Here is a 17,276-nt window from a genome sequence, read left to right as displayed (position 1 = left end):
TTAATTATTTATTAAAGCACAAACTGGCTAAAACTGTGGTACAGAACTCCATTGTGACTAAAATGCTTTGTGTAAAACCATAACTCTGACAAGGATGTAACATAAAGAAACGGGTCCAATGTTTGTTGGCAGTGCTGAACCACAGCTGCTGCTGTTGCTGACTCTGTGGTGTTTTAGTTTTTATTTAATGCAATGCATGTTTTGCTTTGGATCTGTGCACATATTGGATGTTTGCCTGTAAAAGTAAATAAAGTCCTAAATAAAGCATAAAATAAAGCAAACGCTGGTGTCCAGAACTCTGTACAGGATATGATAAAGCATGTTGTGTTTGGGACTCCCATAAAAAAAACATTAGTATATATATTTTTTTTTTTTGCAAACCATGGGAAATGTTTGAATGTTACAGTTTGACAGGTAAAATTTACTGCGAGCAAGAGAAATATGTCTGCAGCAAACCGCGGTTTGAAATGTTGGAGGATTTATAGAGCATTGTTAGGAGTTTATGAGGACATAATTGTATGTTTTATGGCCTGTTTTGACAGGCATGTGTTGACTAAACATCTATTCAGCATCTTCACTTTTATGATGAAAACAGGTGGCAAAGAGACGAGTTGTCTGACATATAACCTGCATTATGTGTTGTCTATACGGCCCGGTTCACACTGGCTGCCACACAATTTTAATTTTGGTGCCCTTGTTAATAAAATGTATTAACATGGGCACCAAAATGAGCACTCATTTAATGAGTGATCACACTGTTAAGACGCAGATCACACGTGCAGTGCTCAGGTGTCTCACCTATTGTTCAAATGTGACATGTGCTGTTTCCACCAGAAACAGGCAGATGGTCTGTTGATAATGATATTGACATATTCTAACAGCATAATTATATAAAATGGATACTTTGATAGTCTTTGAAAGCCTGCAGATCGCAATTTGTAGAAATATGTCTTTTCATTCCCCGCTGATGCAATTTCCATTCCAATCTCAAGATCCATTTGGGCAACCTTTTCACCTCACATTCACTGCTTCTCTAATGTCTGAGCTGAGACTTCTAATGTCATCTGTAAATAGTACAAGAAAACTCTGTCTGTGTTCACGTTGCTTGAATAAAAGCCTTTGTTCAGCCAAAACCTTTTAATGTTCACTGTAATTCAAGTCTGCATCAAACAACAACAACAATGCAGGTCTGCTGTTTGTGCCTTAAGGGAAAAATAATGATAATTTGTATAATCTAAGTATGTGTAATTTAATCGAAAGCTCTTCAAAAGGAGCTGAGGGTTATAAGTCCCTACTTCATGTTCTTTCATAAAAGCTTTGAGTGGGAACATATTGTTGTCTGCAAAAACACATGTTTTTTTTCTCTTTGAAGTGGTGTTGACACAATGACTGAGCTGCATATTTTAAAATACATTATCCACCTGTTGGTGCGTTCTGTTTTTATTGGATACGTATATAGATACGAAAGCTCTTACTCTCCAAGCATAGACACAGCTGACTCAGACACCACAGCTACACAAGTCAACCCAAGGCCTCACCAGAGATGTTGGTGGTGATCTCAGTGAGTGCTGTCTGACCAAACCCCTTGGCAGTTCGGGCACGGACTGACACCAGGTAGGTGGTTCCAGGATGCAGGCCAGAGAACATGTGGTAGGTCTCGTTCCTCAGTTTGGACACTGTACGGCGAGGACCTGGCACATTGATACCTGGGTCTGATGACTCAATACTCTGGTAGCTGATCTGGGAAGAGAGAAACAAGATGATAAAAATGAGACCTTAGCCCACTCCCATTTCCTTTTTAGTCCTACCTTTACCTCAAAAGAACCAGGATCCCCATTCCTGCATGGGAACGTGCAAAAACGGCAAAATATGGGGCAAGGGGTGAAAACGGGGTTGACCCTAAGAGGCTACCACCATTATTAGATTTAGGAGGCTGAATGATTGCCCAATATTGTTTTTTTAGCATGAAGTTAGGAAAAGCATGATAGCTGAGCCCTTTCATTAAATTTGGAATATTTTCCAGACCCTATTCTCAAGAAATGCTCTAAACAGCAAGAGAATGTCCAGAACATCCAGGTGAGGAATGGAATCTGGGACGAGCACAAAGGAGGAGATATGTTCACAAATCCTTAATTGTGTCATCATCCGATGCTTTTATTTCTGTGTCCTCACACAGGGTGACAGTCCTTCACTGTCGACCGCTTTGTCCTCCACATAAGAGCCAATCCCAGCTGACACTGGTGAGAAGGCGAGGTACACCCTGGACAGGTCAGCAGTCCATCGCAGGACAAACATTCAGACACTAACAACAATTCCTTCTCACTATCATGCTTAGTATCACTTGTCACATGACCACAGTGTCCAATTAAAGGGATAGTTCGGAATTTTGGACATAAGACCTATTTTCCAACTCAGCCGGTGTGATGGAGACGTCTGGAGACGTTTTCAAGAAATTTCCTTCAGTTCTTCTAGTTGCCGAGTTCGCTGGTGCTATGGCTAGCGCAAGTCAATGATACAAGTTAGCATGGCATTAAAAACACTCATACAGACTCCACAGTGCACCCGAGGCAAATCGATTGTGACGGCAGACTATCGATGTACATATCTGTGTTGATAGAATAATATTTGAAACAAAACTAACCTCGCATCGCATGCATTTTTGAGGGACTACTTTCTCAGCACTATACTTCCGGCAGCGGAATCAGTTGAAACTGTGACGAAACATCGTATGCACTGTCTGTTTTTGTTGTGAACCGTGTGCGGCTCACAGTTAAAAATAGCCAAGAGCTGTATTCACAAGAGCAGCGCAGCTAATGTGTTTGTGCAGCCAGTGTGGCTCTGGCCTGAAGGATTTACCATCAGAAGCTCAGAAGACCTGCTATGATGTATGGCTTAGAGACAGTGGTACTGTCAAAGACATGAGGTGGAGCTGGAGGTGTCACTGTGGAATTAGACTTTTAGATTAGAATATTTACAAGCACTTTTCATGAAGCAAGCAACACTTTATGAATTGAGCAAACAAAAGTGAACCACAAAATCAAAACACACAAATTGCCAAAAAAATATTGTGTTTTTGTTTGCAATGATCAGACTTTTGTTTGTGCTCCCTGATTTGTTATTTGGTTTCTGTTTGCGATTCTGATCATGGGCGGGCCTTAGGAAGCTGCCTGCTGATTGGCTACTGAGTTTTGGAGCGACAGCTCAATGGATCAGAAGTAGTCATGGCCTTGGACTTGCTGTCCGTGTAAGTATCTAATTGTCAGATTATGAACATTAGATTATTTTATTTAGGATGGACAGGATTAGAAACAGGATGTTGAAGATGGAGCTGCTGGACAAGAGGAAAAGAGAAAGACCACAGAGAAGGTTCATCCCCTTCACCAGCTTTCAATGTGTCACTGAAAGAATTCCCCAATCTACAGAGACAAAACTAACCTTGTTTATACACCAGACACAATACAGTATATGTGCTTTATTATCTGCTCAACCTGAAATATTGAATTTCGATGGCATTTTATTTGAAGACCCTCGCATGAGGGAACACCTCTCAGTTAATCTTGGGACGACTGCACAGAGCTTTCATCTCTGTGCTCAGATCTAATTAATCTCATGCTGCTGTTAGCCACTGATCATCAGACTCACAGGAAGATTCTGTGTTTTTTTGTTTATTATTATTATTGATTCATTGTTAAAGTAGAGGCAAGAAATGAAAAAAAAAAAAACAGACGCTGAAGATGACAAGAATGAAGACATGCAGTGTTTTTGTGTGTGAGACTGTAAATCGAGATTTGCAAAACTGCAGACTGTTTTTTTTTTGGTTGGTTGATTTGGTTGTTTCAATTTCAGTATTTTACTTTGGGGAAAACACGGTGGTTCACCCTGTGACCCTAAATGGGATAAGCATGAGCAAAGGGTAGCTGAATAAATGGATGACCAAGATACTGTAAGTGTTATTGATTGAATCACAATGCAGGGCAGCGGGACATGAGTAGCAGGAGACAAGATAGTGCTCCTCAGTATATTAACTGTCATGATGTTGAAAAGTATTGTGCATTCTCTTTTTCATTTTATCTCGCTTTATCCTCCACATGAGGGTTGCAGGGGCTGGAGTCAATCCCAGCTGAAGATGCTGCTGCTACCAATTTTAGTTGTCGTTATCTCAGACAGATTGTGTACAATACTAAAACAATATTTAAATATTTGGATAATTGATTGGCCATACAAAGTTGCCTCTAGCTTTTCCAGGTAAGCTAAGAGATGGAGCCACACAATATTTGGTGGCAGATGCAAAATATTTAACATAATTTAAAATGTTTTATTTAGTCACCAGTTGGGATCCCAACTTGACCAGGGACTGCATGTGCTTTATCTGGGTAATCCAGCTTCCTCTCACAGTCCAAAAACATGCAGAGTGTCCGAATTTGACACTGTTCTTCCGTGTATGTTTGCCCTGCGATGGACCTGTGACCTGTCGCACCATGTCAGCTGAGACGAGCTAGCAGACAATGGATGGATAGAGGGCGGCACAATATTAGAATTAACAGACATTAAGATTTTATGTCCCTGCAACATATGTTTTCAGTTGGTGACTTAAATAGCTCTATTCTGAGAGCCTTGAATGTATGTGTTGCATATCCAGATTGTCAGTTTCCTGTATAGTTGAAATGTACGTCAAAAAGCACAAAGCTACGCTGCCTATTGACGTAACTGTACTATGTTTGTGCTGCATTTACGTTCGCATTGCTTTCGTGAATTGTCAACACACCGTCGCGCCCTCTCGCTGTTTAACGTCCATCAATGTAGCGGGAGGTGTAATGATGGCTCTACAAGCGAGGCTTATACATTTCTTAAGGCTGACATTTGATGAAAAACGGAAGCTTTTATTTATTTTATTTATCCTTCTCCAAAGGAAGGGACAGAAAATGATACGTACTTTTCAAAAGGAGTGGTATAAGAAAAAGGACAGAGCAACTGTAAACTCTGTAGACTCAAGACTGTAAACTGAAGGCCAAGTCAGGAGACTTTTATAACTCTGTCATCGACAACTTTGTGAAGAAGGAGCGGCGCATGATCTTCAAATGAGCAAGTGCACTCCCTCTCTTTAACACGCAACGCACGTGCGCACGGACACACAGTTTAAGTTTCTGTTATAGTACAGTACTACAATCTTGATATTCTCAGATTGAAGTACGCATTTAGTGTGTGTAGGTCTTGGGTCTGTGACTGCCTGCCTACCCTAGAGCTCACCACACGTCACAAATTTGATTTGAACCACATCTGAAGGTGCTTTGAAATATGATTCCAATCACATTTCTACAGATGTGTCTCAGTCTAAATGCTACTGCTGCTCAAATTGGATTTCAATTTGTCTTTTTTGCAACAACAACACTGTGGAAACCCGTGATGGAATTGAACCCCAATGAAATGTGAACATGTCATGACTCATGACTGTTGATAAATTAGAGCCTATGTGTAGTTGTGTGTGTATTAACAATGCACACACAACTACACACAGTCCATCTGTAGATAAATGCAAGGTGAAAACTTGTGGTGATGGTTCAGCTTTAGAAATTTGGTAACTGGCCAACAGGAATCAGATATGCTGACCAGTGACCACAGAGGTCAGAGGTAATATCCATGCTCCCTATTTATCTATGCAGGATATTTGTGTCGTAGTGCTGTCACAGTACAAAGTAGGCAGCTTTAATTGTTGCAACATCGGGCTTGTAAACTTGTGCCTCCCCATGAGGCTTTGTCCTTGCAAACACAGTATAATTTGTCAAGGTTGTGTGAGAGTCAACAGATGCCAACTCATAATAACATGGCAAACAAATGCTGGCAGAGACACGGTTGACTCTCAAATACTGGATATCTGGCATGGACCTCATCATGCTGATATTGTACATCCAGTGCAATCCCTCATCACAGATTTCATGTTTCAGATATAAAAAGCAAAATGTCACCTCCCATGTGTTTTTCCATTTAACTGTGTATATTGCAAACTTCCCCATTGTGGGACTAATGAAGGATTACGCTTATATCTTATCTTATCACATGGCATTGTATCGTATTGTATTTAGAACCATGACAAATGACTCAATTAAAAGTATGTTTTTGGGTGTGTATCTGCGTCATTACCTTGTTTATGAAGCCCTAAAGTTTCATAACAAACAGTTTGTACTCCTTATGCAGTAAAGTAAGCATTTTACTGGAACAGTTTGGAAAAAGTAAATCTGTACTAAATGTGGGCATTTTTATTGTGTTAATTCAGAGAAATTACAGATTATGTTGCATATTCATTCAACAACACATTATAGAAGACATTATTTTCACCTCAGGAATATCATTATCAGATTTTGTGACTCAAAATTGTAATTATTGTATTATAACGTATTCTAATTATATCAAGCAAGAAATGACGGACGTGAGTCCAGGACAGTTAAAGCTCTGTTAACAGTTTGAGAAACTGCAGAAGCACACTCCTCCTTAATATCTAGTGATGAATGATTCATTTGATTTAAAGCTAACTCTGACTTTATTTAGGAATGGGTTAGAAAGGGATGTAAGTCCTCCATTTGCACATTCAACTGGCAAAATCTGTAAATATATGAGTTGCTAAAGACATTCATTTAACTATACTTAAATGTGTTAATTTAAGTATAGTTAATTATACTTTTTTCATACAAAAAAATAAATAAACTAATATTTGTTGGTTCGGTTGCTCATGTATACATGTTTACATTGAAGTCCTGTATTGTACCTCCATTGCTTTAGTAGTTGTGTATTTGGGAGCAACGTCACTCAATTATCTGCCTCTTCTTCATCATATTCATAGCTTCTGCTAATGAATAGAAAATGTTTTCTCTCTCTGTTGAGCAGCTATATGTTAAGCCTTAGCCAATAATGTTCATATTTGCTTAAAGAATACAGCTCCAAAGGCAGCGCTCCAAAAGTCTACGGTAAATACTGGGCCATCAATAATTAATTTGAAACATTTAAATTTGTCCCGTGTTGAGATTGCTCTTTGGCAAATAAGCAATTAGAGCAGCTGCTGCCCCATGTAATTACAGCCTGAAGTCCGTGCCTTAGCGTCATTACCATATGAACATGTACAGTAAATCCCATAAAAACTATAAAATATGGGTACTCAAAACTCCGGAGGCACAGGCCCATGTGGGCTATACCATCTGAGCAAGAAAGTGAAAAGACACGCGTGTGGGGGGGAAATCAAACGGAGGGTGGAAGTACAGTGTTTAAAACAAACAGATAACACAGTGGCTACTATGACCCAGGTTTGTAACTGAGGGCTTTTCTGTGTGGAGTTTGCATGTTCTCCCTGTGTGTGTGTGTGGGTTTCCTCCCATGGTCCAAAAACATGCAGAGATTAATAATTGGACACTCTCAATTGACCGTAGGTGTGAACGTGTGAGTGAATGGTTCTTCGTTCGTCTCTACATGTTGGCCCAGTGATGAGCTGGCGACCTGTCCAGGATGTGCCTCGCCTGGTGCCTTATGTCAGCTGGGATTGGCTCCAGCTCCCGCAGCAACCCTCATGTGAAGGTTAAAGCAGTAGACGCCCAAAAAAACTGTCTGCCTATGCCGCTGCTTGCACGTGTCATAAAATATATCAAAGGTTAGTGATTGACTTTTTATAGATTCGGCTTATTCTAGTTTGTAACTGAAAATGACTGCACACATCAAAACGGTTCAAACTAAATTGTTCCTGAATCGAATCAAAGCCCATTTATCAAATCCTCCTCAAAGAGAAAGACACACACCCTTACTAACAAGATATCCTACCTCATACTGTGTGATGAGACCATTGGGCTCCACAGGCTCCTCCCACTTCAGGAATATCATGTCATCAAGCGGGGTGAAGGTCAACGACTCTGGAGCGATGCCTCCAGGAACTACAGTGGGAAAGAAAAACAACCTTCTCAGAAACAAACACTCTCTCTGGTCTCGGTGTTAATGGACTTTTGTGCAAGCATGCCCCGGGTAAAAACACCTTTGACAGAACAAAAAATCACTAAGGCAAGGGTGAGGTGGAGAAAAAGACGAGGCCAGACGGGAGGTGATAAAAGGAAACTGTGGACCGGCTTGCTCCCAGCCCGTGGGAAAAATTGATATCATGGCTTCTACTGTCTGATAAAAGAGCACTATGTCTTGATAATGACAGTTGATTGTATCTTTCGAGCCCTTTACTGACAAACAAACACAGGAATCCAAACTGCATAGTTTTTGAGGACCACAAACCTGCTGCATTCCGTTTGTATCTTTGACCTAAGAGTCAGGACATGAGGAGGAGGGAAGTGGGAGAAAACACGGAAGGTTTTATGGAGCATCAAATGAAAAAGACGCACATGAACAGCGTGTTATTTGTCTTTCTCTGAGAAAGAGTGTGACTGAAGGAGGATGGCGGAGCACCTGAGCTCTCACAGCTCCAGGTTGAAATGGTGTCCTGCTTCTTTCATTTATTTGTAGCTACTGCCACATTATTAACACTGATACATGAAAGATTTCCTGACTCTTCTCTTTTTGCATCTGTGTAGATGACCTGGCCCACGAATAAAAATAATTTTATACAAACCTCCTCTTAAAAAACAAACTGCAAACATCCAGTGGAGAATTTGTGCAAACAAGTTTCTTCTCTTTATTTAACAAGGCTTTTTCTTTATTAAAGGTGACATGGAGTCTCACATATTTGAGTAATGGAGGTCAACTTACAAACATGAACTTGTTTTTATGCTCAAAAACCTCCCAGTTGCTGCAGATGAGCCAATCTAAATCTCTCCTCACAGACGCTCTCGTGAGCCACGCTGTTTCAGACTGAGTTTGGTGCTGAGTCCTTCACCCTGGATTTCCACTGGACGCGTTACAGCCGCGGAACGTCAGCGGCGCGTTCGCCGTTGCAAATCGCTTCCATTCTAATCAATGAGAGCATTTCCACCAGACGCGCTGCGGAACGTCTCAGCAGCGTCCCAGAAGCGGCTCGCCGCGCCACAGCGCTATCGATAGGTAGCAGTTCTATTTTTGCCTTTGCCGCTGATGAACCGCGTAAATTTCAACAGAGCACAACGAACCAGACAGGAAAAGCGACACAGACTCAAAATAAAACATTTCCGCCCCCCTTTCAAAATAAAACACAATACGCCGGTCATATAGCCTGTCACAACTTCACATCAGGTCAACAGTCAATTGATCAGAGTGTCTTGGAGAGTCATAATGTACGACGAGAGACTGATTGTTGAAGTGGAGAAACATAAAATCATTTATGACACCAGATCAACAGTTCTTCCACGTCAGAGAATGAAAAGAAGCTGTGTTCTTGTTGTTTCCTTTATACACACAGTCTATCGTCACAATCTATCCGTTCAAGATTATAGCACGATCTTCCGTGAATACCGCTGGCTCCCAAGGCACCGCTGCCGTAACGCTCCCAGTGGGGATTGACGCTGGGCAGAGGATGAAGCAGAACCGCGCCGCTGACGTGCCGCGGCTGTAACTTGTCCAGTGGAAATCCGGGGTAAGAAGATGTTTAGCTTATGAAGTGTCTAGAGCTGGTTTCTACGGCCGCAGCTCCAGAGCAGAAGGAGCTGCTGTTCAGAGGAGTGGTGAGACGTGCTAGTGACGTCACTAGCAAGCACTTTTCAGATCTGCTTCGGAGAGCTCAGGAAAACAATAAAAACCTGCGTTCTCAGTCGTGGCTGAGCTGTTTGTTATGAACGGCAAACGTATCACATATAGGATGGCAATAGCTATAAGCAGGGAAAGATCTAAACCGATCCAGAAAGTATTCTAGCACAACAGGTGACCTTCGTGGAGGAATGTGCTCTCTGAGTGCTCTTGTTAGTAAAATCATTGTGTGTGTGTGTAGGAAAGGGTGTGTTATAGCCCAGCTCACCCTGGAGGTCTTTCACAGTAACAATAACATGGGTTTAAGATGTCGGATGCTTGGGTGTGGCTTGTGCATCCTCCACAGCAGGGATGTTGCACCATGTGCAGGACACTTTGGAAACCATGAGCCACGAATACTGCAGATTTTCAACAGCACTGGGGATATAAGCTGCTCAAACTATCATGCCACATTTTTTTTTTTTTTTTTTTTTTTTTTTATCTACCAGCATTGTCACACATTATGGGAGTCAATCTGTCAACTTCTGCCACTTTGTCTTAACTCCCAACCTAACTTTGGCACACATGTTTTTAGTCTCTTACCTTTTTTTAATTCTGAATTTTCCACTTGTATTTTTTTCCTTGTATTTTTTTATTCTCCATCCTGTCTCGTGGTGTGGAGGAGGCATCACAGATGAGCAGCAAGATCTCAATATCGCCATAGGAAGAGAGTGTCATGTAATATTCATTCAAACTTGATTTTTATAAAAAGTGACAGCTCCTATGCCTTACCAGTTTTCTCCTGCTGCTGCTGTCCTGTTTAAAAATATCAAATATGTCTTTACTACTTATCTATTGTGGGGTATGAGCTGAGTTTGTGGTGTTCAGGGTGGTTTCAACAAGTCAGACTCAACAATCCTGTCTAAATGATTTAGTCATAATACTCAATCCCTGCTGCTGTTGATGTGTGTGTGTGTGTGTGTGTGTGTGAGAGACAGAGAGAGAGAGAGATATTGTGGGAGACAATATCAAACTTCTCTTGGCCTTCTCTCTCAGAGAGGAAAATCCCACTGCATCCACGAATCCCTGACAGCCAACTCTGCTTCCGCCAAGCAGCAGAGACATGGAATGAGAAAAGAGCTACACCACTGTTTGATTGGTGAGCCCAATAGAAGACAGGCAGGAGGAACTGTCAGTGGCTGCGGCTCAATTACTGCAGCTGTGAAGGTGACGGCAGCTCTCCGTGTGACAGGAGGACTGTTAGCTTGTCAGAGCGGCGTTCAGACGTCCAAAAGTCAGTTTATTTGATTTATGTAAGTCACCTTCTCTGTACATGTCAGCAATGTGTGGGTGTAGATAATTTACCACCCCCTCTTTTTCCATATCTCTGCATCTTGTAGTTGCTACTAAAATAATTTCTTCTAACGCCCTTCACTGGGCCAATCAGCTTGTGAACTATTTATTTTTCTACATTAAATACAGTAAGTCTTTGACCTTCTGGACTTGCTCTCTCTGTGAGTTTGGATTAGCACGTGTCTAATCTGCTGACGTGTACAGGAAAATGTTTGCACACAGACAAGCAAAATCATTCTACTATGTTGCTAGCGGCCACAGCGCGAGCTGATTATTGCTCGACTGGTTTTCATTTACAAAGCAGTTTTCCCATGTAGTCCTGCTGATCCAGCTTACTGTACTACACTGAAGGACCACATTTGTGTTTATTTAATGTAATAAGCTGTGCAGTTATTTTCTGGATTATACCTAATTTAAAATGTAGGTTACTGTTTATTTTTCATATGAAGTTAGATGGAAACCCGGGCGAGTGGGAGGGGCAGGCTAAGCTCCCCCTGGAAAATCCTTAGACCACCTCAAACTCCCCGTCCCAACCTAGCAGGTGAGTGAGGAGATTAAACTGGCAGAGCACTTTGTTGTTGATCAAACAAAAGATGTAAGTAAAGAAGAGCAGATATCTGTTGTTTTGTGTTACCTAAACAAAAACATTATTCATAAGGAATTCCTGGACTTTATTGCAGCTGATGTCTTAGATGCACAATCTTTACTCACTTCAGTTAAAGCGGACCTAGAGTGGTCAAACGAGCCGATAAAAGGAGCCAGTACAACAAACCGATAAAAATCACTCCTCACTGAAGCTCTCCTCAGCCGCGCTGTTTCAGACTGAAATCTCACCCCCAGAAGACAGACTGTGTTGTGATTGGCCAATAAATTAAAGTGACATATTTAGCACACTAGCTCTCAGAAGTGCAGCTCTCCCCTCTGTAATGGTGGATGCAAGAGAGATTACAATAAAACACAGCGTTCTCAGCAGTGGCTGAACTGTTTGTTTAGAACCTTCAGGGCTTCATTAACGAGGTAATGACACAGATACACACCAAAAAAACAGCGTTAATTGGAATTTCTGGTCTAAGTCCGCTTTAAACAGATGCTGGCAAAGTGCAACACAGACCTAAACGCATGCATCGCTCAGTGCTATGACGAGGCATCAGCGATGTCTGGGTGCAACCATGGTATACAAGAAAAATGTTAGAATGTCTTGCAACTGTACAGATGCTTAACAACTTTTTTTCTGAGTCTGTTGGGCACAAACTGTTGAAAAACAGCAACAAATTGAGGCCATCAGACAGACAGTGGAACTGAAAACATTATCAGTCATGCGAGGGGCCTGCCAATATTTTCACTGTGGCCTCCCTGCTATTTTAGAGACACTTGAAGATGTGAACAGTCAGTCAAACGCTCACAGGGCAACCGAGGCAAAATCACTTATTGGACTGACTGATGACCAGTTTGTTTTGCACGTTATGCTGGAAAGCATATTCTGTCTTACCAAAACCCCATCAGACCATCAGAGATGAGTCTGCCTACAGGGATGAGGTCCTGAAACTGTCTGATTTCTGACTTCAGGAAACACAGGTCAGATCCATCTCGCCTCTGAGATGACCCCCACCTTCACCTTCCTGGGCACCGTGATCTCTGCTAACCTTTCCTGGTCTTTGAACACCTCGGCTGTCATCGAGAAGGCACAGCAGCGTCTGCACTTCCTGAGAGTGCTCAGGAAAAGTAACATCTGTCAGAAGCTGCTGGTGACCATCTACCGCTCTACCACCGAGAGCATCCTAACTTACTGCATCACAGTGTGGTTCTCCCACTGCACCGAGGCAGATAGGAAGAGGCTACAGCAAGGGGTCAAGACAGCTCGCAGCAGAGCCGAGGCAATCACAAGAGCCAGTACCCACCCCGCACATCACCTCTTCAACCTGTTACCCTCAGAACCGACAGACTCAGAAACAGCTTCTTCCCACAAGCCATCACGGTACTGAACACAAACAAACACTGACACACACATGCGCGCACACACCCACCCACATTCACACACACCACCCAAGGACAAATGAGCAATAAACCATAAATACATACATATTGGACTATATTGAATACAAAACACCAGACATATATTATCTATTTATTTAATTGTATATCCTCCATTACACTAAATGCATTGTACTCTTTTTATTATCTGTACTTTTTACTTGTACTTTTTTTTACTATATTTATGTTCGGTTGCTGCTAAAAATGTTGTTGTACATTATGCAAATACAATAAAAGGATTCTGATTCTGATTATTCACACATTCAGTTTTTAGCTTGTGTGTGAGAGCGTGAATGAAACGGTTTGGGAGCAGGTGGTGAATTATGAGTTGTCCCGGGTGGTTCTGAAATCTCAACTTGTCATTGTCACTTTAAAGGCTTCATTAATATTGTAATTTAGTATCCCACGCTGAAACTTTGTTTGTGCTGTGTGCCTTGGGAAAAGTTAACAGCCTTAACTGTAGCCGTAGATACAGTATTTTATATTGTAAATTCATAGATTAAATCTGTGGTAGTGACACTGCGTTGAATTAGAATTGTTCATTTTTTAAGGTTGTGGACTGCGTTTGATTTCAGATTTTTCTGTTCAGGAACTTAATTATGCTTGTATCGCTGTAGTATAATGCTAAATATTCAGTAACATGCATTGTAATTGAGTTGCTTACTAGCCTAAAACCATATCTGACATTTCACTAACACCTCCTATGACTAAGCCTGTCCCCCATAGTTCCCCCAAGCATGATTGCTGAGAGCTGCTGCTGATGGTAAATGTAAGCAGCAGCACAGCAGGTGGAACTACATGGGAGGGGGAAGCAATTCAGATGACGGACTGTAAATGCCATGTATTTACATTCACACATACTTTATCTGTATTCTAGAGATTTTTACATATAATTGACCCATAAATGTACAATCCCACCACTATGGGGCAGTAGAGCTCAACACTGCAGGGTTGGTGGCAGCACGAGACGCAAGTATGGCGTCACATTTATGTCAAAAGCAAATAATATTACTGCATGCGGGCATATATTAACGTACGCCCACGCAGTATAGGTCCCTGGCGTGCATATCAAACAACTGAGAGTTTAGACTAAGCTGTGTGAGCGCAGTGCAGCCAACCCCACACGAGCTCTGCTTCTGCTTGGCATGACAACGGATGTTTTGTAGTGATAGTTGTCAATCAAAGAAGAACTTCCTTGTGGGTGTGATCACACTGAAAGTAAGCTAACTCACATAAGCAGACTTCCCTTGCGAGTGCACGTATGACCACAGCTTTGCCTCTGCCTTCATTTCAGTTATTATCTCCACATCTATATATACACTAGGTTTTCCATAGTAGCCCTGGTTCACTTATTAAAGGGTAACTAAACCAACTCCTCTGCGGCTAAATCCAACCCTCACCTTACTTTGAAAAATTGCCAAGAAGTGGACTGGGAGCAGACTGAGGGAGGTGTCAGTGCAGGGGATGTGGTCTGGTAGTGGAATCTGACACTCAATAGCAACTGAGTGAGTTGCTCACCCTGCACTTCCAGTGGCGGAGAGAGAAAGACAACATTGATAAAAGGGGGACTCGTGTGGGACAATGGGCCTTGTGCAGATTAGACGAGAGGATTTTAAAAGCATGTACCCTTGAAGTAAAAGTGGACTAAGAAAGCCAAAGGCAACATTTGAATGCAGTAGCTGGTGGCAGTAGATTGGCTGATTTTTATCACAGCATTTATAAATTCAGTACTAGGCTACATTTACACCAATATAACTTCGTGCACACATCATCGTTTTCAAAAAAAGTTTCAGTTTATATTAAAGGTGAAGTAAGTAGTTTATAGTGACATCTAGAGGAGAGGCTGAAATTTACAACAAAGAACTGCTCCTCTGCTCACCCCCTCCCTTCCCTGAGCGCTACGGTATCCTCAGCCGGTCAAATGTCGTCCTCGTTGTCTTTCTCCGTGTCAGCAGATGAGGTTCGTGAGGCGAGGGAGAGGTAGCAGACGAAGCCGAGAGAGTGGAGGCGGGACTTCCGCTACAAGTAAAGTGACGCTTGATTTATTCTCTCGCGTTTGTCCTTACAGGCTCCGGTAGAAACATGGTGTCTCGCTGCTAACAGTGGCTATGCAACCGCGGCCCGCGACCATGTTATTTTACATGATTTTTTGAAACACTACCAAAATGAAACAAAAAATGTTATACAGCGACTAGACAATGCAGGAGCACATAATATGTATAAAAAAGTGGATTTTGGGTCATATAAACCCATAAATACTACACAGTGTCCCTTTAACCCGCATAAATAAGCTGTTGAGAGCCATCATAACTATGCCAAGCCTCATCATCAGCAATGATCGCGACATTCTAAAATTGTCACAATTGCCACTCCTCCGGGACAATAACCTCATTCTCAAAGTTCTCCCACCAGACAGCAGCCCAGGTCGGACCCTAAACCGGCGATGCTGAAGGTGACGCGGTCTGGCCCTAATGCGTCTCTGCTCCTCTACGTAATATAGGAGCTGTATTTGAAAATGCAAACGTAAAAATTATCATAACCAAATTTTTGGAGCGTAGATTGCTTAAAACTCTGTTTTTCTCCGTTTTTCTCCGTTTACATATATCTTTGAAGATTTGCACCTGGATCAACAGTCGTGCACTGAAAATGTTATGCACCTAAGCCAAAACCATGGATTCAAACAGTATGTTTGGTTGTTCGATTGTGTACTAAAAGTGATGTTATCTGGATGACAAAGTAAGTTGTATTCTACTGATTTCTCTATAGTTACTGTGGTAATATCTCTGGGACCAGTATAATGACTTTGTGTTTGTCTTTTTTTTACCTCTCTTTCTCTCTCCCTGTATCTCCACGTGGCACTGAAAGACTAAATATAGGCAGCGCCCCACAATCATGAGAGCATGAGAGCATGAGGAACAGGGTACTGACAACCAGCCAAGTCAAGAAGTTCTGAGCCACGAGCTGAGTAATATTGAACAAAAATAATAATAATCTTGTTCTGCACAATGATAATTCAGCTGCTTAAATGTGACACATGCAGCATGAATCACTCACTGTCTTCTTCAGTCTGGAACGTGACCTCTTTGCTCTCCTTCTTTCCCTCTGGATTGGCCAGCGCCAGCCGGACGTGGACAGAGCGGAAGGGCGGCAGATCACGCAGTGTGAAGTGAGACGTGTTACCCTCCACTGACAGGCATTCTCTGACCGTGGCGTTGTTCCCTCCGCTGCCCCCTGTTGGCATGGAGTAGCGGTAGCACAGGGACAGGGAGTAGGTGTGACACCGTGTGAGGTTGTAACCCAGAGGCTCCCATTGCAGGGCCAGCAGCCTCGGCTGGATCTCTGTAGCTGTCAGCCCTCGCAAGGCACGCATTGGCTCTAGAAGGAGGGACAGAGAGCAGGATATACATCATTCATCCACATCCACTGGATCCAGAAGACTTTCTGGATCTGTACAGGACTGCTTATAGCTATTAATATCGTACATAAACATGACAAAATTAATCCTGCTCTGTTAGATATACACATGTGAACTTGTTAAATGGGTCCAGATGAAATTTAGTCTGATGGTAAAGTGTCTGATCCTGCATACACATACGTTCTGATGTGATGAGTATGGACAGAGATATGATAGGGATTTCATTTTTTGATCATTAACAAACTCAAAACACAATGAAGAAGCTCCCTGAAAGCTGATCCTCTTTAAGTTCTTGGGGGGAAATTGCAATACTCAAAACCAAAACCATTAATTTACATTTACTCATTGGCTTACAGTAGATTTTTCAACAGATGTAATTGTTGTCTTTTTAGGTCTGTTCTGGACTTACCACACATTTCAATGAGAGCACCCACTCCCTGGAACATTTTTTATTTTTATGATTTGTACTTTCATCTTGTTTATTTTTATTTGACTGCTCTTTTTTTTGTCTGTTTTATTGAGGAAATGTACTGTGACAGGAGGTCTGTTTTTTGTCAAGGATGATGCAGCAGAAAATATATTCTTCCAACACATGGTTTAAAACACAATTCTATAATTATTAATGCAAGCAGTCACTGCAGAAATAATTTAGAATAGATACAAATGTGTGATTAATTGCGATTCATTGTAAGTTAACTATGACATTAATGCAATTAATCACAATTAAATATTTTAATCGTTTGACAGCACTATTTATTACCTTTGTCAAGGTCTTAGTCCACCCTGTCTGTCTGTTTCCTGAGTGGCATAGCTCAAAAATTAAACGATGGATTTTGTTGAAATGTAGGAAGAATGTAGGAAA

General features: G+C 41.7%; 1 protein-coding gene across 1 annotated transcript in view; it reads right to left on the bottom strand.

Annotated features, from left to right (window-relative positions):
• The window catches only part of LOC310936319 (receptor-type tyrosine-protein phosphatase U-like), a 311,175-nt gene that overhangs the window by 88,711 nt on the left and 205,188 nt on the right, over window positions 1-17,276 (bottom strand). Inside the window, exons 8-10 of the mRNA XM_083900361.1 lie at window positions 16,054-16,374; window positions 7,801-7,910; window positions 1,539-1,740 (exon numbers count right to left, since the gene is read on the bottom strand). Coding sequence (XP_083756487.1) covers window positions 1,539-1,740; window positions 7,801-7,910; window positions 16,054-16,374 — 633 coding nt within the window. The remainder of the gene's footprint in view (window positions 1-1,538; window positions 1,741-7,800; window positions 7,911-16,053; window positions 16,375-17,276) is intronic.

Source organism: Microchirus variegatus (assembly GCF_963457635.1).
Source record: "Microchirus variegatus genome assembly, chromosome: 13".
Lineage (NCBI taxonomy): Eukaryota > Metazoa > Chordata > Actinopteri > Pleuronectiformes > Soleidae > Microchirus > Microchirus variegatus.
The sequence above is the reverse complement of the archived record's forward strand: the minus strand, read 5'-3'. Positions and strand labels throughout refer to the sequence as shown.